Source organism: Chiloscyllium plagiosum, chromosome 11, assembly GCF_004010195.1.
Source record: "Chiloscyllium plagiosum isolate BGI_BamShark_2017 chromosome 11, ASM401019v2, whole genome shotgun sequence".
NCBI classification, from domain to species: domain Eukaryota; kingdom Metazoa; phylum Chordata; class Chondrichthyes; order Orectolobiformes; family Hemiscylliidae; genus Chiloscyllium; species Chiloscyllium plagiosum.
The window spans coordinates 2,965,560-2,981,665 of record NC_057720.1 but is presented as its reverse complement, the minus strand read 5'-3'; the positions used below and the strand labels follow the sequence as shown (position 1 = coordinate 2,981,665).

At 48.2% G+C, this 16,106-nt stretch overlaps 1 protein-coding gene across 3 annotated transcripts in view; it reads right to left on the bottom strand.

Annotated features, from left to right (window-relative positions):
• Positions 1 to 16,106, bottom strand: part of LOC122554101 (collagen alpha-1(XXIV) chain) — a 461,503-nt gene that overhangs the window by 10,254 nt on the left and 435,143 nt on the right. For all 3 annotated transcript variants that reach the window (XM_043698575.1, XM_043698576.1, XM_043698577.1), the window contains 4 exons: positions 14,000 to 14,065; positions 12,043 to 12,211; positions 11,844 to 11,950; positions 666 to 884 (listed from right to left, as the gene is read on the bottom strand). In XM_043698575.1, the coding sequence (XP_043554510.1) occupies positions 666 to 884; positions 11,844 to 11,950; positions 12,043 to 12,211; positions 14,000 to 14,065 (561 nt within the window). The remainder of the gene's footprint in view (positions 1 to 665; positions 885 to 11,843; positions 11,951 to 12,042; positions 12,212 to 13,999; positions 14,066 to 16,106) is intronic.

The window sequence follows — 16,106 nt, the reverse complement described above, 5'->3', positions numbered from 1 at the left end:
ACTCAGAGAGTAGTAAGGGTATGGAATGCTTTGCCTGCAACGGTAGTAGATTTGCCAACTTTAAGTACATTTAAGTCGTCATTGGACAAGCATATGGACGTACATGGAATAGTGTAGGTTAGTTGGGCTTCAGATTGGTATGACAGGTTGGTGCAACATCGAGGGCCGAAGGGACAGTACTGCGCTGTAATGTTCTATGTTCTATGAATTGGCCATGCCAAACTGCCCATGGTGTTAGGTGCATCATGTAGTGGGGTGGTTTACTCTTCGGAGGGTCGGTGTGGACGTATTGGCTTAAGGGCCTGTTTCCTGTAGGGAATCTAATCTAATCCACACAGACAGTTCCCCTGAGGCTAAAATTGAACTTGGGTCCCTGGCTCTGTGAGGCAGCAGAGCTAATCACTGAGCCGCCGTGTTGCCCAAACTGAATCCGCCAAAAGCAATTAACTTGAAGTAAAAGCAAAGTGCTCAAATGCCGGAAATCTGAAATAAAAAGAGAAAGTTGCTGGAGAAACTCAGCAGGTCTGGCAGCACCTAAGGAGAAAAAGCAGAATTTAACATTTTGAGTCCAACATGACCCTTCTTTGGTTTTGTTTTCCAAAAATTTCCGTTTTAATTTCAGAAACCAACCTGAATTGTTAATTACAAAATTCACAGGAAGTTACCTTGCACCCATCTCTTATAACTTTGGGTTGAAATACTGTATTTGGTTTAAATATTTGGCCATTCCATCCTCTGAAGTGTATGGAATTAGCGTAGGGATCCTTGTTGGTCGTGTTCTTCCAAACTGGGAAGTTGAGACAGTGAATTGTAATGGTCTGTGTGGCTTCAGAACTGAGCAAATGTAAAAAATTCATCTGTACTTTTCCAATTCCAAAATCCAGCTGCAAAGAAAAATCATTGGTTAAAAACAAGATCAATGCAAAATTCATGAAATTGAAACAGTGAACCACAAAAGGCTTTTAATGAAATGTAAAACAAACAATGTGAATATCAGTGTTACAAAGAAATTGGAGAAGCTGGGGCTGTTTCTCTTTCGAGTTGGAGGAGAAAGTGAGGTCTGCAGATGCTGGAGATCAGAGCTGGAAATGTGTTGCTGGAAAAGCGCAGCAGGTCAGGCAGCATCCAGGGAACAGGAGAATCGACGTTTCGGGCATTCCTGAAGAAGGGCTTATGCCCGAAACGTCAATTCTCCTGTTCCCTGGATGCTGCCTGACCTGCTGCGCTTTTCCAGCAACACATCTCTTTCGAGTTGGGAAGGTTATGAGAAGATTTAAGAGACAGTGAGGACTGCAGATGCTGGAGATCAGAGTTGAGAGTGTGGTACTGGAAAAGCACAGCCGGACAGGCAGCATTCAAGTAGCAGGAGAATCGACGCTTCGGGCCGGAGCCCTTCATCAGCAATGAGGAGATTTAATCAATGCTCCATATTTCCGGATGGGATTTGTAAAGGAAGTCAAGGGAACACTTTCTCCAAAGGATCAGATCAGTGATTGTGGAGTACCGTGATTGCAGCTACCCTCTGCTACAGACCAGCAAGTCTCAGTATTACCCCATGGGCTGTATCAGTCCCAGCATTAACCCACGGGTGGTATCAGTCTCAGTATTACCCCGGATTGTATCAGTCCCAGTATTACCATGTGGGCTGTATCAGTCCCAGTATTACCCCGTGGGCTGTATCAGTCCCAGTATTACCCAGTGGGTTGTATCAGTCTCAGTATTACCCCGTGGGCTGTATCAGTCCCAGTATTACCCCGTGGGTTGTATCAGTCCCAGTATTACCCCGTGGGCTGTATCAGTCCCAGTATTACCATGTGGGCTGTATCAGTCCCAGTATTACCCCGTGGGCTGTATCGGTCCCAGTATTACCCCGTGGGTTGTATCAGTCCCAGTATTACCCTGTGGGCTGTATCAGTCCCAATATTACCCCGTGGGCTATATCAGTCCCAGTATTACCCTGTGGGCGGTATCAGTCCCAGTATTAACCCGTGGGCTGTAACAGTCCCAGTATTAACCCGTGGGCTGTACAAGTCTCAGTATTACCCCGTGGGCTGTATCAGTCTCAGTATTACCCCGTGGGCTGTATCAGTCCCATTATTAATCCACGGTTGTATCAGTCTCAGTATTACCCCGGGCTGTATCAGTCCCAGTATTACCATGTGGGCTGTATCAGTCCCAGTATTACCCCGTGGGTTGTATCAGTCCCAGTATTACCCCGTGGGCTGTATCAGTCCCATTATTAATCCACGGTCGTATCAGTCTCAGTATTACCCCGGGCTGTATCAGTCCCAGTATTATCATGTGGGCTGTATCAGTCCCAGTATTACCCTGTGGGCTGTATCACTCCCAGCATTAACCGGTGGGCTGTACAAATCTCAGTATTACCCCGTGGGCTGTATCAGTCTCAGTATTACCCCGTGGGTCGTATCAGTCTCAGTATCACCCCGTGGACTGTATCAGTCCCAGTATTACCCCGTGGGCTGTATCAGTCCCAGTATTACCCCGTGGGTTGTATCAGTCCCATTATTACCATTTGAGCTGTATCAATCCCAGTATTACCCCATGGAGTGTACCAGTCCCAGTATTACTATGTGGGCTGTATTAGTCTCAGTATTACCCCTTGGGCTGTATCAGTCCCAGTATTACCCCAAGGGTTGTATCAGTCTTAGTATTACCCCGGGCTGTATCAGTCCCAGTATTACCCCGTGGGCTGTATCATCCCAGTATTACCATTTGAGCTGTATCAGTCCCAGTATTACCCCATGGAGTGTACCAGTCCCAGTATTACTATGTGGGCTGTATTAGTCTCAGTATTACCCCTTGGGCTGTATCAGTCCCAGTATTACCCCGTGGTCTGTATCAGTCCCAGTGTTACCCCGTGGACTGTTTCAGTCCCAGTATTACCCCGTGATCTGTATCAGTCCCAGTATTACCCAATGGAGTGTACCAGTCCCAGTATTACCATGTGGGCTGTATCAGCCCCAGTATTACCACGTGGGTTGTATCAGTCTCAGTATTACCCCGTGGGTTGTATCAATCACAGTATTACCCCGTGGGTTGAATCAGTCCCAGTATTACCCCGTGGGTTGTATCAGTCTCAGTATTACCCTGTGGGCTGTATCAGTTCCAGTATTACCCCGTGGGTTGTATCAGTCCCAGTATTACCCCGTGGGTTGTATCAGTCTCAGTATTACCCCGGGCTGTATCAGTCCCAGTATTACCCCCTGGGTTGTATCAGTCTCAGTATTACCCCGTGGGCTGTATCAGTCCCGGTATTACTCCGTGGGCTGTATCAGTCCCATTATTAATCCACGGTCGTATCAGTCTCAGTATTACCCCTGCTGTATCAGTCCCAGTATTACCATGTGGGCTGTATCAGTCCCAGTATTACCCTGTGGGCTGTATCAGTCCCAGTATTAACCCGTGGGCTGTACAAGTCTCAGTATTACCCCATGGGTTGTATCAGTCTCAGTATTATCCCATGGGTTGTATCAGTCTCAGTATTACCCAGTGGGTTGTATCAGTCTCAGTATTACCCCGGGCTGTATCAGTCCCAGTATTACCCCTTGGGCTGTATCAGTCCCAGTATTACCCCGTGGGCTGTATCAGTCCCAATATTATCCCGTGGGTTGTATCAGTCTCAGTATTACCCCGTGGGTTGTATCAGTCTCAGTATTACCCCGGGCTGTATCAGTATCAGTATTACCCCGTGGTTTGTATCCGTCTCAGTATTACCCCGTGGGCTGTATCAGTCCCAGTATTACCCCATGGACTGTATCAGTCCCAGTATTACCACATGGGTTGTATCCGTCTCATTATTACCCCGGGCTGCATCAGTCCCAGTATTACCCCGTGGGTTGTATCAGTCCCAGTATTACCATTTGAGCTGTATCAATCGCAGTATTACCCCATGGAGTGTACAAGTCCCGGTATTACTATGTGGGCTGTATTAGTCTCAGTATTACCCTTGGGCTGTTTCAGTCCCAGTATTACCCCGTGGGTTGTATCAGTCCCAGTATTACCATTTGAGCTGTATCAGTCCATGTATTACCCCATGGAGTGTACCAGGCCCAGTATTACTATGTGGGTTGTATCAGTCTCAGTATTACCCCGTGGACTGTATCAGTCCCAGTATTACCCCGTGGGTTGTCTCAGTCCCAGTATTACCCCGGGCTGTATCAGTCCCAGTATTATCCCGTGGGCTGTATCAGTCCCTGTATTACCCCTTGGGCTGTTTCAGTCCCAGTATTACCCCGTGGCTTGTATCAGTCCCAGCATTACCATTTGAGCTGTATCAATCCCAGTATTACCCCATGGAGTGTACCAGTCCCAGTATTACTATGTGGGCTGTATTAGTCTCAGTATTACCCCTTGGGCTGTATCAGTCCCAGTATTACCCCGTGGTCTATATCAGTCCCAGTATTACCCCGTGGGCTGTATCAGTCCCAGTATTACCCCGTGGGTTGTATTAGTCTCAGTACTACCCCGTGGGTTGTATCAGTCTCAGTATTACCCTGGGCAGTATCAGTCCCAGTATTACCCCGTGGGCTGTATCAGTCCCAGTATTCGCCCATGGAGTGTACCAGTCCCAGTATTACTATGTGAGCTGTATTAGTCTCAGTATTACACCGTGATCTGTATCAGTCCCAGTATTACCCCGTGGGCTGTATCAGTCCCAGTATTCGCCCATGGAGTGTACCAGTCCCAGTATTACTATGTGAGCTGTATTAGTCTCAGTATTACACCGTGATCTGTATCAGTCCCAGTATTACCCCGTGGGCTGTATCAGTCCCAGTATTACCCCGTGGGCTGTATCAGTCTCAGTATTACCCCATGGGTTGTATCAGTCTCAGTATTATCCCGTGGGTTGTATCAGTCCCAGTATTACCCCGTGGGTTGTATCAGTCTCAGTATTATCCCGGACTGTATCAGTCCCAGTATTACCCCATGGGCTGTATCAGTCCCTGTAATACCCCTTGGGCTGTTTCAGTCCCAGTATTACCCCTTGGGCTGTTTCAGTCCCAGTATTACCCCGGGGGTTGTATCAGTCCCAGTATTACCATTTGAGCTGTATCAATCCCAGTATTACCCCATGGAGTGTACCAGTCCCAGTATTACTATGTGGGCTGTATTAGTCTCAGTATTACCCCTTGGGCTGTATCAGTCCCAGTATTACCCCGTGGTCTGTATCAATCCCAGTATTACCCCGTGGGCTGTATCAGTCACAGTATTACCCCGTGGGTTGTATCAGTCTCAGTATTACCCCGGGCTGTATCAGTCTCAGTATTACCCCGGGCTGTATCAGTCCCAGTATTACCCCGTGGGCTGTATCAGTCCCAGTATTACCCTTGGGCTGTTTCAGTCCCAGTATTACCCCGTGGGTTGTATGAGTCCCAGTATTACCATTTGAGCTGTATCAGTCCCAATATTACCCCATGGAGTGTACCAGGCCCAGTATTACTATGTGGACTTTATTAGTCTCAGTATTACCCCTTGGGCTGTATCAGTCCCAGTATTACCCCGTGGTCTGTATCAGTCCCAGAATTACCCCGTGGGCTGTTTCAGTCCCAGTATTCCTCCGTGGTCTGTGTCAGTCCCAGTATTACCCAATGGAGTGTACCAGTCCCAGTATTACCATGTGGGCTGTATTAGTCTCAGTATTACCCGTTGGGCTGTATCAGTCTCAGTATTACCCCGTGGGCTGTTTCAGTCCCAGTATTCCTCCGTGGTCTGTGTCAGTCCCAGTATTACCCCATGGAGTGTACCAGTCCCAGTATTACCATGTGGTCTGTATTAGTCTCAGTATTACCCCTTGGGCTGTATCAGTCTCAGTATTACCTCTTGGGCTGTATCAGTCTCAGTATTACCCCGTGGGTTGTATCAGTCTCAGTATTACCCCGTGGGCTGTATCAGTCCCAGTATTACCCCATGGAGTGTACCAGTCCCAGTATTACCATGTGGTCTGTATTAGTCTCAGTATTACCCCGTGGGCTGTATCAGTCTCAGTATTACCCCGTGGGTTGTATCAATCACAGTATTACCCCGTGGGCTGTATCAGTCCCAGTATTACCCCGTGGGCTATATCAGTCCTAGTACTACCCCGTGGGTTGTATCAATCACAGTATTACCCCGGGTTGTATCAGTCCCAGTATTACCCCGTGGGTTGTATCAGTCCCAGTATTACCATTTGAGCTGTATCAGTCCCAGTATTACCTCATGTAGTACACCAGTCCCAGTATTACTATGTGGGCTGTATTAGTCTCAGTATTACCCCTTGGGCTGTATGAGTCCTAGTATTACCCCGTGCGTTGTATCAATCACAGTATTACCCCGGGTTGTATCAGTCCCAGTATTACCCCGTGGGCTGTATCAGTCCCAGTATTTCCCCTTGGGCTGTTTCAGTCCCAGTATTACCTCATGTAGTATACCAGTCCCAGTATTACTATGTGGGCTGTATTAGTCTCAGTATTACCCCGTGCGTTATATCAATCACAGTATTACCCCGGGATGTATCAGTCCCAGTATTACCCCGTGGGTTGTATCAGTCCCAGTTTTACCATTTGAGCTGTATCAGTCACAGTATTACCCCATGGAGTATACCAGTCCCAGTATTACTATGTGGGCTGTATTAGTCTCAGTATTACCCCGCGGTCTGTATCAGTCCCAGTATTATCCCGTGAGCTGTATCAGTCCCAGTATTACCATGTTGGCTGTATCAGTCCCAGTATTACCCCGTGGTCTGTATCAGTCTCAGTATTACTCTGTGGTCTGTATCAGTCCCAGTTTTACTCTGTGGTCTGTATCAGTCCCAGTATTACTCCGTGGTCTGTATCAGTCTCAGTATTACCATGTTGGCTGCATCAGTCCCAGTATTACCCCGTGGTCTGTATCAGTCCCAGTATTACCCCTTGGACTGTATCAGTCCCAGTATTACTCTGTGGTCTGTAACAGTCCCAGTATTACCCCTTGGGCTGTATCTGTCTCAGTATTACCCCGGGCTGTATCAGTCCCAGTATTACCCCTTGGACTGTATCAGTCCCAGTATTACCCCGTGGACTGTATCAGTCCCAGTATTACCCCGTGGACTGTATCAGTCCCGGTATTACGCCGGGCTGTATCAGTCCCGGTATTACCCCTTGGACTGTATCAGTCCCGGTATTACCCCTTGGACTGTATCAGTCCCGGTATTATGCCGGGCTGTATCAGTCCCGGTATTACCCCTTGGACTGTATCAGTCCCAGTATTACCCCGGGCTGTAACAGTCCCGGTATTACCCCTTGGACTGTATCAGTCCCGGTATTACGCAGGGCTGTATCAGTCCCAGTATTACCCCGTGGACTGTATAGGTCCCAGTATTACCCCTTGGACTGTATCAGTCCCGGTATTACCCCTTGGACTGTATCAGTCCCGGTATTACACCGGGCTGCATCAGTCCCAGTATTACCCCGTGGACTGTATCAGTCCCAGTGTTACCCCGTGGACTGTATCAGTCCCAGTATTACCCCGGGCTGTATCAGTCCCGGTATTACCCCGGGCTGTATCAGTCCCGGTATTACCCTGGGCTGTATCAGTCCCAATATTACTCCGTGGTCTGTATCAGTCTCAGTATTACCATGTTGGCTGTATCAGTCCCAGTATTACCCCGTGGTCTGTATCAGTCCCAGTATTACCCCTTGGACTGTATCAGTCCCAGTATTACCCCTTGGACTGTATCAGTCCCGGTATTACCCCGTGGACTGTATCAGTCCCGGTATTACCCCGGGCTGTATCAGTCCCGGTATTACCCCTTGGACTGTATCAGTCCCGGTATTACCCCTTGGACTGTACCAGTCCCGGTATTACCCCGGGCTGTATCAGTCCCGGTATTACCCCTTGGACTGTATAAGTCCCGGTATTACCCCGGGCTGTATCAGTCCCGGTATTACCCCTTGGACTGTATCAGTCCCGGTATTACGCCGGGCTGTATCAGTCTCCCAGTATTACCCCGTAGACTGTATCAGTCCCAGTATTACCCCGTAGACTGTATCAGTCCCAGTATTACCCCGTAGACTGTATCAGTCCCAGTATTACCCCGTAGACTGTATCAGTCCCAGTATTACCCCGTAGACTGTATCAGTCCCAGTATTACCCCGTAGACTGTATCAGTCCCAGTATTACCCCGTAGACTGTATCAGTCCCAGTATTACCCCGTAGACTGTATCAGTCCCAGTATTACCCCGTAGACTGTATCAGTCCCAGTATTACCCCGTAGACTGTATCAGTCCCAGTATTACCCCGTAGACTGTATCAGTCCCAGTATTACCCCGTAGACTGTATCAGTCCCAGTATTACCCCGTAGACTGTATCAGTCCCAGTATTACCCCGTAGACTGTATCAGTCCCAGTATTACCCCGTAGACTGTATCAGTCCCAGTATTACCCCGTAGACTGTATCAGTCCCAGTATTACCCCTTGGACTGTATCAGTCCCAGTATTACCCCTTGGACTGTATCAGTCCCAGTATTACCCCTTGGACTGTATCAGTCCCAGTATTACCCCTTGGACTGTATCAGTCCCGGTATTACCCCTTGGACTGTATCAGTCCCAGTATTACCCCGTGGGCTATATCAGTCCTAGTATTACCCCGTGGGTTGTATCAGTCTCAGTATTACCCCGTGGGCTTTATCAGTCCCAGTATTACCCCGTGGGCTATATCAGTCCTAGTATTACCCCGTGGGTTGTATCAGTCCCAGTATTACCATTTGTGCTGTATCAGTCCCAGTATTACCCCATGTAGTATACCAGTCCCAGTATTACTATGTGGGCTGTATTAGTCTCAGTATTACCCCGTGGGCTGTATCAGTCCCAGTATTATCCCGTGGGCTATATCAGTCCTAGTATTACCCCGTGGGTTGTATCAATCACAGTATTACCCCGGGTTGTATCAGTCCCAGTATTACCCCGTGGGTTGTATCAGTCCCAGTATTACCATTTGTGCTGTATCAGTCCCAGTATTACGCCATGTAGTATACCAGTCCCAGTATTACTATGTGGGCTGTATTAGTCTCAGTATTACCCCTTGGGCTGTATGAGTCCTAGTATTACCCCGTGCGTTGTATCAATCACAGTATTACCCGGGTTGTATCAGTCCCCGTATTACCCCGTTGGCTGTTTCAGTCCCACTATTACCCCGTGGGTTGTATCTGTCCCAGTTTTACCATTTGAGCTGTATCAGTCACAGTTTTACCCCATGGAGTATACCAGTCCCAGTATTACTATGTGGGCTGTATTAGTCTCAGTATTACCCGTGGTCTGTATCAGTCCCAGTATTATCCCGTGAGCTGTATCAGTCCCAGTATTACCATGTTGGCTGTATCAGTCCCAGTATTACCCCGTGGTCTGTATCAGACCCAGTATTACCCCGTGGTCTGTATCAGTCCCAGTATTACTCTGTGGTCTGTATCAGTCCCAGTGTTACTCCGTGGTCTGTATCAGTCCCTGTATTACCCCATGAGCTGTATCAGTCTCAGTATTACCATGTTGGCTGTATTAGTCCCAGTATTACCCCGTGGTCTGTATCAGTCTCAGTATTACTCTGTGGTCTGTATCAGTCCCAGTATTACGCTGTGGTCTGTATCAGTCCCAGTATTACTCCATGGTCTGTATCAGTCCCAGTATTAGCATGTGGGCTGTATCAGTCCCAATATTACCCCGTGGGCTGTATCAGTCTCAGTATTACCATGTGGGCCGTATCAGTCCCAGTATTACCCCGTGGGCTGTATCAGTCTCAGTATTACCATGTGGGCTGTATCAGTCCCAGTATTACCCCGTGGTGTGTATCAGTCCCAGTATTACCCCATGGTCTGTATCAGTCCCAGTATTACCCTGTGGGTCTGTATCAGTCCCAGTATTACCCCATGGTGTGTATCAGTCCCAGTATTACCCTGTGGGTCTGTATCAGTCCCAGTATTACCCCATGGTGTGTATCAGTCCCAGTATTACCCCATGGTCTCTATCAGTCCCGGTATTACCCCGTGGGTTGTATCAGTCTCTCAGTATTACCATGTAGGTTGTATCAGTCTCAGTATTACCATGTGGGCTGTATCAGTCCCAGTATTACCCCGTGGTCTGTATCAGTCCCAGTATTACCCTGTGGACTGTATCAGTCCCGTATTACCCTGTGGGTTGTATCAGTCTCAGTATTACCCTGTGGTCTGTATCAGTCCCAGTATTACCCCGTGGGCTGTATCTGTCTCAGTATTACCCTGTGGTCTGTATCAGTCCCAGTATTACCCCGTGGGCTGTATCTGTCTCAGTATTACCCCGGGCTGTATCAGTCCCAGTATTACCCCTTGGACCGTATCAGTCCCAGTATTACCCTGTGGGCTGTATCTGTCTCAGTATTACCCCGGGCTGTATCAGTCCCAGTATTACCCCTTGGACTGTATCAGTCCCAGTATTACCCCTTGGACTGTATCAGTCCTGGTATTACCCCGGGCTGTATCAGACCCGGTATTATCCCGTGGACTGTATCAGTCCCAGTATTACCCTGTGGACTGTATCAGTCGCGGTATTACCCCGGGCTGTATCAGTCCCAGTATTACCCCGTGGACTGTATCAGTCCCGGTATTACGCCGGGCTGTATCAGTCCCGGTATTACGCCGGGCTGTATCAGTCCCGGTATTACCCCGGGCTGTATCAGTCGCGGTATTACGCCGGGCTGTATCAGTCCCAGTATTACCCCGGGCTGTATCAGTCCCGGTATTACCTCGTGGACTGTATCAGTCCCGGTATTACCCCGGGCTGTATCAGTCCCCGTATTACCACTTGGACTGTATCAGTCCCCGTATTACCCCGGGCTGTATCAGTCCCGGTATTACCCCGGGCTGTATCAGTCCCGGTATTACGCCGGGCTGTATCAGTCCCCGTATTACCACTTGGACTGTATCAGTCCCGGTATTACCCCGGGCTGTATCAGTCCCGGTATTACCCCGGGCTGTATCAGTCACGGTATTACCCCTTGGGCTGTATCAGTCCCGGTATTACCCCGGGCTGTATCAGTCGCGGTATTACCCCGGGCTGTATCAGTCCCCGTATTACCCCTTGGACTGTATCAGTCCCGGTATTACCCCGGGCTGTATCAGTCCCGGTATTACCCCGGGCTGTATCAGACCCGGTATTACCCCGTGGACTGTATCAGTCCCGGTATTACCCCGGGCTGTATCAGACCCGGTATTACCTCGGGCTGTATCAGACCCGGTATTACCCCGGGCTGTATCAGTCCCGGTATTACCCCGGGCTGTATCAGTCCCGGTATTACCCAGTGGACTGTATCAGTCCCGGTATTACCCCGGGCTGTATCAGTCCCGGTATTACCCCGGGCTGTATCAGTTGCGGTATTACCCCGTGGGTAAATGCTGTATGGGGCAATGACATTCACTTCCCATGAGAGAGAATAAAAAACAAACCAAACCAGGAATTGGTGGATCAGCTGAACGGAGCTGTCAGTGTCTGTGGGGAGAAATCCGAGCTAATGCTTCAGATTGAGTCAAATCAGAGTTAACATTTCTGATTTCCAGCATCCACAGTTCTTATTAAATTGGTTCTGTATCTTTTATTGATTTGATTTCCCCTGCCCTTAAGGGAAATAAGTTCCAGATCCCAACAACTTTACAACCTTCATATTGCCTTGATTTGCTTTACCAACTTGTTTGAAATGTTGTGGGTGATTCCCCTCTACTGACTCTCTCAATACCCTTCATGATTTTGAACATCTCTGTGAAATCATCAGTGAACCTTCTCTGTCTGAGGTGATCAATCCTCGCTCCCCCCCGTCTCTCCACATTCACTGGAACCTGGCGTTACCTTGGATGTAGTGACAGGGTGTAAACACGTCTGGCCAGTGTTAAAATTACAGAATACTTCGATTGTATCCGAAGAGCAGCCCAAGTTGGGGTCGATCCAGTATTTATCTGCAGGGGTGAGGAAGGATTTGTATCAGAAACCTGAAGCTGAGCAGTTGCTGTTTTCAGGAGACAGTCTACAGGTACAGAGCTCCTCTCACCATTAGATAATTGACTTTCACAGTTCAGCAAGTCCCGGCAAACCCGAACAGGATGTTCCTTGGTTCCCAGCGGGTTCTTGATGTTTTGCATCAGACTGCTGAGATAGTGTAAAGTTTTGAATATCTCCATTCCTTGCTCCATGTGTGGGATTTCAGTGTTCTGGTAACTCTAGGAACACATTAATAACACGTGTGAGATAAACGGGCACAGACTGGAGAGTTAGGAGCAAAGCGAAACTATCCAGGTCCAAACACTAAACAATACACACTCAGGATCAAAAATCAACAATTGCAGGAAAAACTCAGCAGGTCTGGCAGCATTCGTGGAGAGGGAAAGCAAAGTTAATGTTTCGAGTCGAGTGACTCTTCTTCAGAAATGATTGTAGCTGGGAAAAGGTGGTATATTTGGTGCAGATGGGGTCGGGGGTGAGGTGGAGATGGAACCCAGAGAGAGAGAGAGAGAGAAAAAAATTGTTGGGCAGACTGGGAGCCTGGAGGAGTCAATAGCTGCTGACTGGCACCATGTTAGTGGTGACAATGGGCTGTTTGATTGGATGACAAGGCCCGGTGTGTGGAGATGGGGGTGGGTGGGTGATAAGGACATGGGAGAAGGTGCACATCCTTTGGAATTATTGAACTCGATATTGAGTCCTGTAGGCTGTACTGTTCCCAAGCGGAAAATGAGATGTGGTTCTTTCAGCTTGTTGGAGCACTACAGCAAGGCTGAGACAGACACTGGCCGGGGAACGGGGGGGAGGTGTGTTAAAATGGCAGGTAACTGGAAGCTCAGGGTCATTCCTGTGGAAAGAAGGGAGGTGTTCGACAAAGCGGTCAACTAAGACATACCTTTTAAAGATGCATTTCCAGGCATTGTGGATGCAAGCAATGAAATGTTAAAACAGGAAACAATTAATAGTGGGTGGCATGGTGGCTCAGTGGTTAGCACTGCTACCTCAGAACACCAGGGACCTGGGCTTGATTCCATCCTTGAGTGCTCTGGTTTCTTCCCACAATCCAAAGATGTGCCGGTTGGGGTGAATTGGCCATGTGAAATTGCCGTCAGTGTTCAGGGATGTGTGGGTTAGGTACATTTATCAGGGGTAAATGTCGGGGAATGGGTCTGCGTGGGTTACTCTTTGTTGGGTTAGTGTGGACTTAGAGTCATAGAGATCTACAGCTTGGTAACAGTTCCTTCGGTCCAACCCTTCCATGCTGACCAGATATCCCAACCCAATCTAGTCCCACCTGCCAGCACCCGGCCCATATCCCTCCAAACCCTTCCTATTCATATACCCATCCAAATGCCTCTTAAATGTTGCAATTCTACCAGCCTCCACCACTTCCTCTGGCAGCTCATTCCATACACATAACACACTCTGCAAATCTTTTCTGAACCCTTTCAAGTTTCACAACATCTTTCCAATAGGAAGGAGACCAGAATTGCACGCAATATTCCAACAGTGGCCTAACCAATGTCCTGTACAGCCGCAACATGACCTCCCAACTCCTGTACTCAATATCTGACCAATAAAGGAAAGCATACCAAACACCTTCTTCACTACCCTATCTATTTGGACTTATTGGGACGAAGAGCCTGTTCCCACACTGTGGAGATTCTATGATTAACAATGTATTTTTCTTTATGGGATATCTCTGGCAGTTCTTACTGTCCCTAACTGCCGTGGAACAGAGTGACTCACTTGGCCATTTCAGAGGCAATAGCTTATTTCTTTCCCACATGAACCAGATTAGCTTCAAATGTTACAGACAGCAAACATTCAGAGCTGGTTATCCACGGTTAAATCGCCTCAACTGTCCCTATGTGATGCGAATCCACAATTACTGCTGGATGAGGAGGGCACAGGTATCACCACCATGGCACCATCGCCCCCTGCAGGCCACTGTTATGATGATGCCGAAGGAAACAGTTGAGTCAAGGATGGGATTGGATACTCACCTCAAACTGCAGGGCTTCACTGGATGCAATCAAGGCTCGGATCGCGGTATTAATATCCGAATGTCTCTACATTACAAACCATGAAGGACAAAGAGAGAAACAGAAACCATCAGTCAGAACTGCCCTGTTGCTGCACTTTCTGCTCAGCAAGATTCATGGATGTTAGTGTTGTGAAATGGAACACCTCAAACATTCAGAATCAACATCAAAACACTTCAGTGCAGGTTAGACACCAAGTCCCATCAACTCCACAAGAGGACTTAGGCTCAGTGTAAGATAGTCACGAATACAAACATCCCCATTACCCAGGGAGTGGGAAGAATGTGGGACCCACTATCACAGGTAGTGCTTGAGGTGAACGTCATTGATATGTTTCAGCTGAATGAACACATGAGAGAGATTGGTGCAGAACGCCTGTTAGGGTGAGATGACGGATATGTGGGAGGAGGCATGGGTGAGGAGGAACACTGACACAGACTGGTCACAGTATATGTTCTGTGCAATTCCAAGTAAAAACACAAAACAATGAACATAAAAACCTGTCAGTTTCCGTGTAACCAGGCCAACCTCATACCTGTTCTGTCAATGCTTCCTTTCAGTTTCATTGGCACTTCACTGACACGAAACCAAATACTTCAACCAGAGTGAATCCATTGCTTACTGTCCATTCCCATAGCTTCAAGTTTCTGACATTGCTGACCCAGTACGTCCTCCTAAAGTCTTCACCCAGAATCTTTGCACCTTCACTTGGAGAAGAATTACGTGTGCACTAGCTGGGCACTACTGGATATTTCAGTCATAGACCAAGTAAGAGCCAATCCTTTCTCAACGCGTTTCCATTGGACAGTCAGAGTATCCCTTTGGAAAGCTGAGGTATTACCCCAGCACACTGCAGGGGTGGGGGGGTCAGGGCTCCTTATGTTGGGGGCAGGGAACATGAGGTATCCTTGGGGGGAGGAGGTGCCTTAAAGGTTACGAACTGTGGAGGGTTGAACATAGAAAGTGGTTGAACATAGAAAGTGCAAAAACCCATTGGAATTAGCAAAGGTGTCAAGGAATTGTCCGAATAACAATGTCTGGGGTGGCACAGTGGCTCAGTGGTCAGCACTGCTGCCTCACAGCACCAGGGACCCAGGTTCAATTCCAGGCTCGGGCGACTGTGTGGAGTTTGCATATTCTCCCTGTGTCTGCGTGGGTTTCCTCCCAGAGTCCAAAGATGTGCAAGTCATGTAAATTGACCATGCTAAATTGCCCATAGTGTTAGGTGCATTAGTCAGAGGGAAATTAGTCTGGAAGGGTCGCTCTTTGGCGTGGACTTGTTGGGCCAAATGGCCTGTTTCCACACTGTAGAGAATCTAATCTCTGTAGGGAGTTCAACCCTCTCAAGTGTGAGGTTGTCCATTTTGGAAGGACAAATAAGAATGCGGAATACAGGGTTAATGGTAGGGTTCTTAGTAAGGTGGAGAAGCAGAGGGATCTTGGGGTCTATGTTCATAGCTCTTTGAAAGTTGCCACTCAGGTGGATAGAGCTTGTAAGGCGGCCTATGGTATATTAGCGTTCTTTAGCAGAGGCATTGAATTCAAGAGTCGTGAAGTGATGTTGCAGCTGTATAGGACCTTGGTAAGGCCACATTTGGAGTACTGTGTGCAGTTCTGGTCGCCTCACTTTAGGAAAGATGTGGAAGCTTTGGAGAGGGTGCAGAGAAGATTTACCAGGATGTTGCCTGGAATGGAGAATAGGTCATACGAAGATAGGTTGAGAGTGCTAGAATGCGCTGCCTGTGGGAGTGGCAGAGTCATAATCATTGGTGACCTTTAAGCGGCAATTGGATAGGTACATGGATGGATGCTTAAGGTAGGACAAATGTTCGGCACAACATCGTGGGCTGAAGGGCCTATTCTGTGCTGTATTGTTCTATGTTCTAATCCAAAGTGGTTAAGAATTTCAGCGTGCTGCATGACAGATTTCTCAATCTAACATTGTCACAACGGGGTGGGGGTGGTCTGTCAAATGGGCATTTTGGTGGTCAGCTCCAGCTGCTTCTTAATATTTGTTCACTTAAGGGATTAGGCTCGAGGTGAGAGATTTTATTCCAATGGTGACATC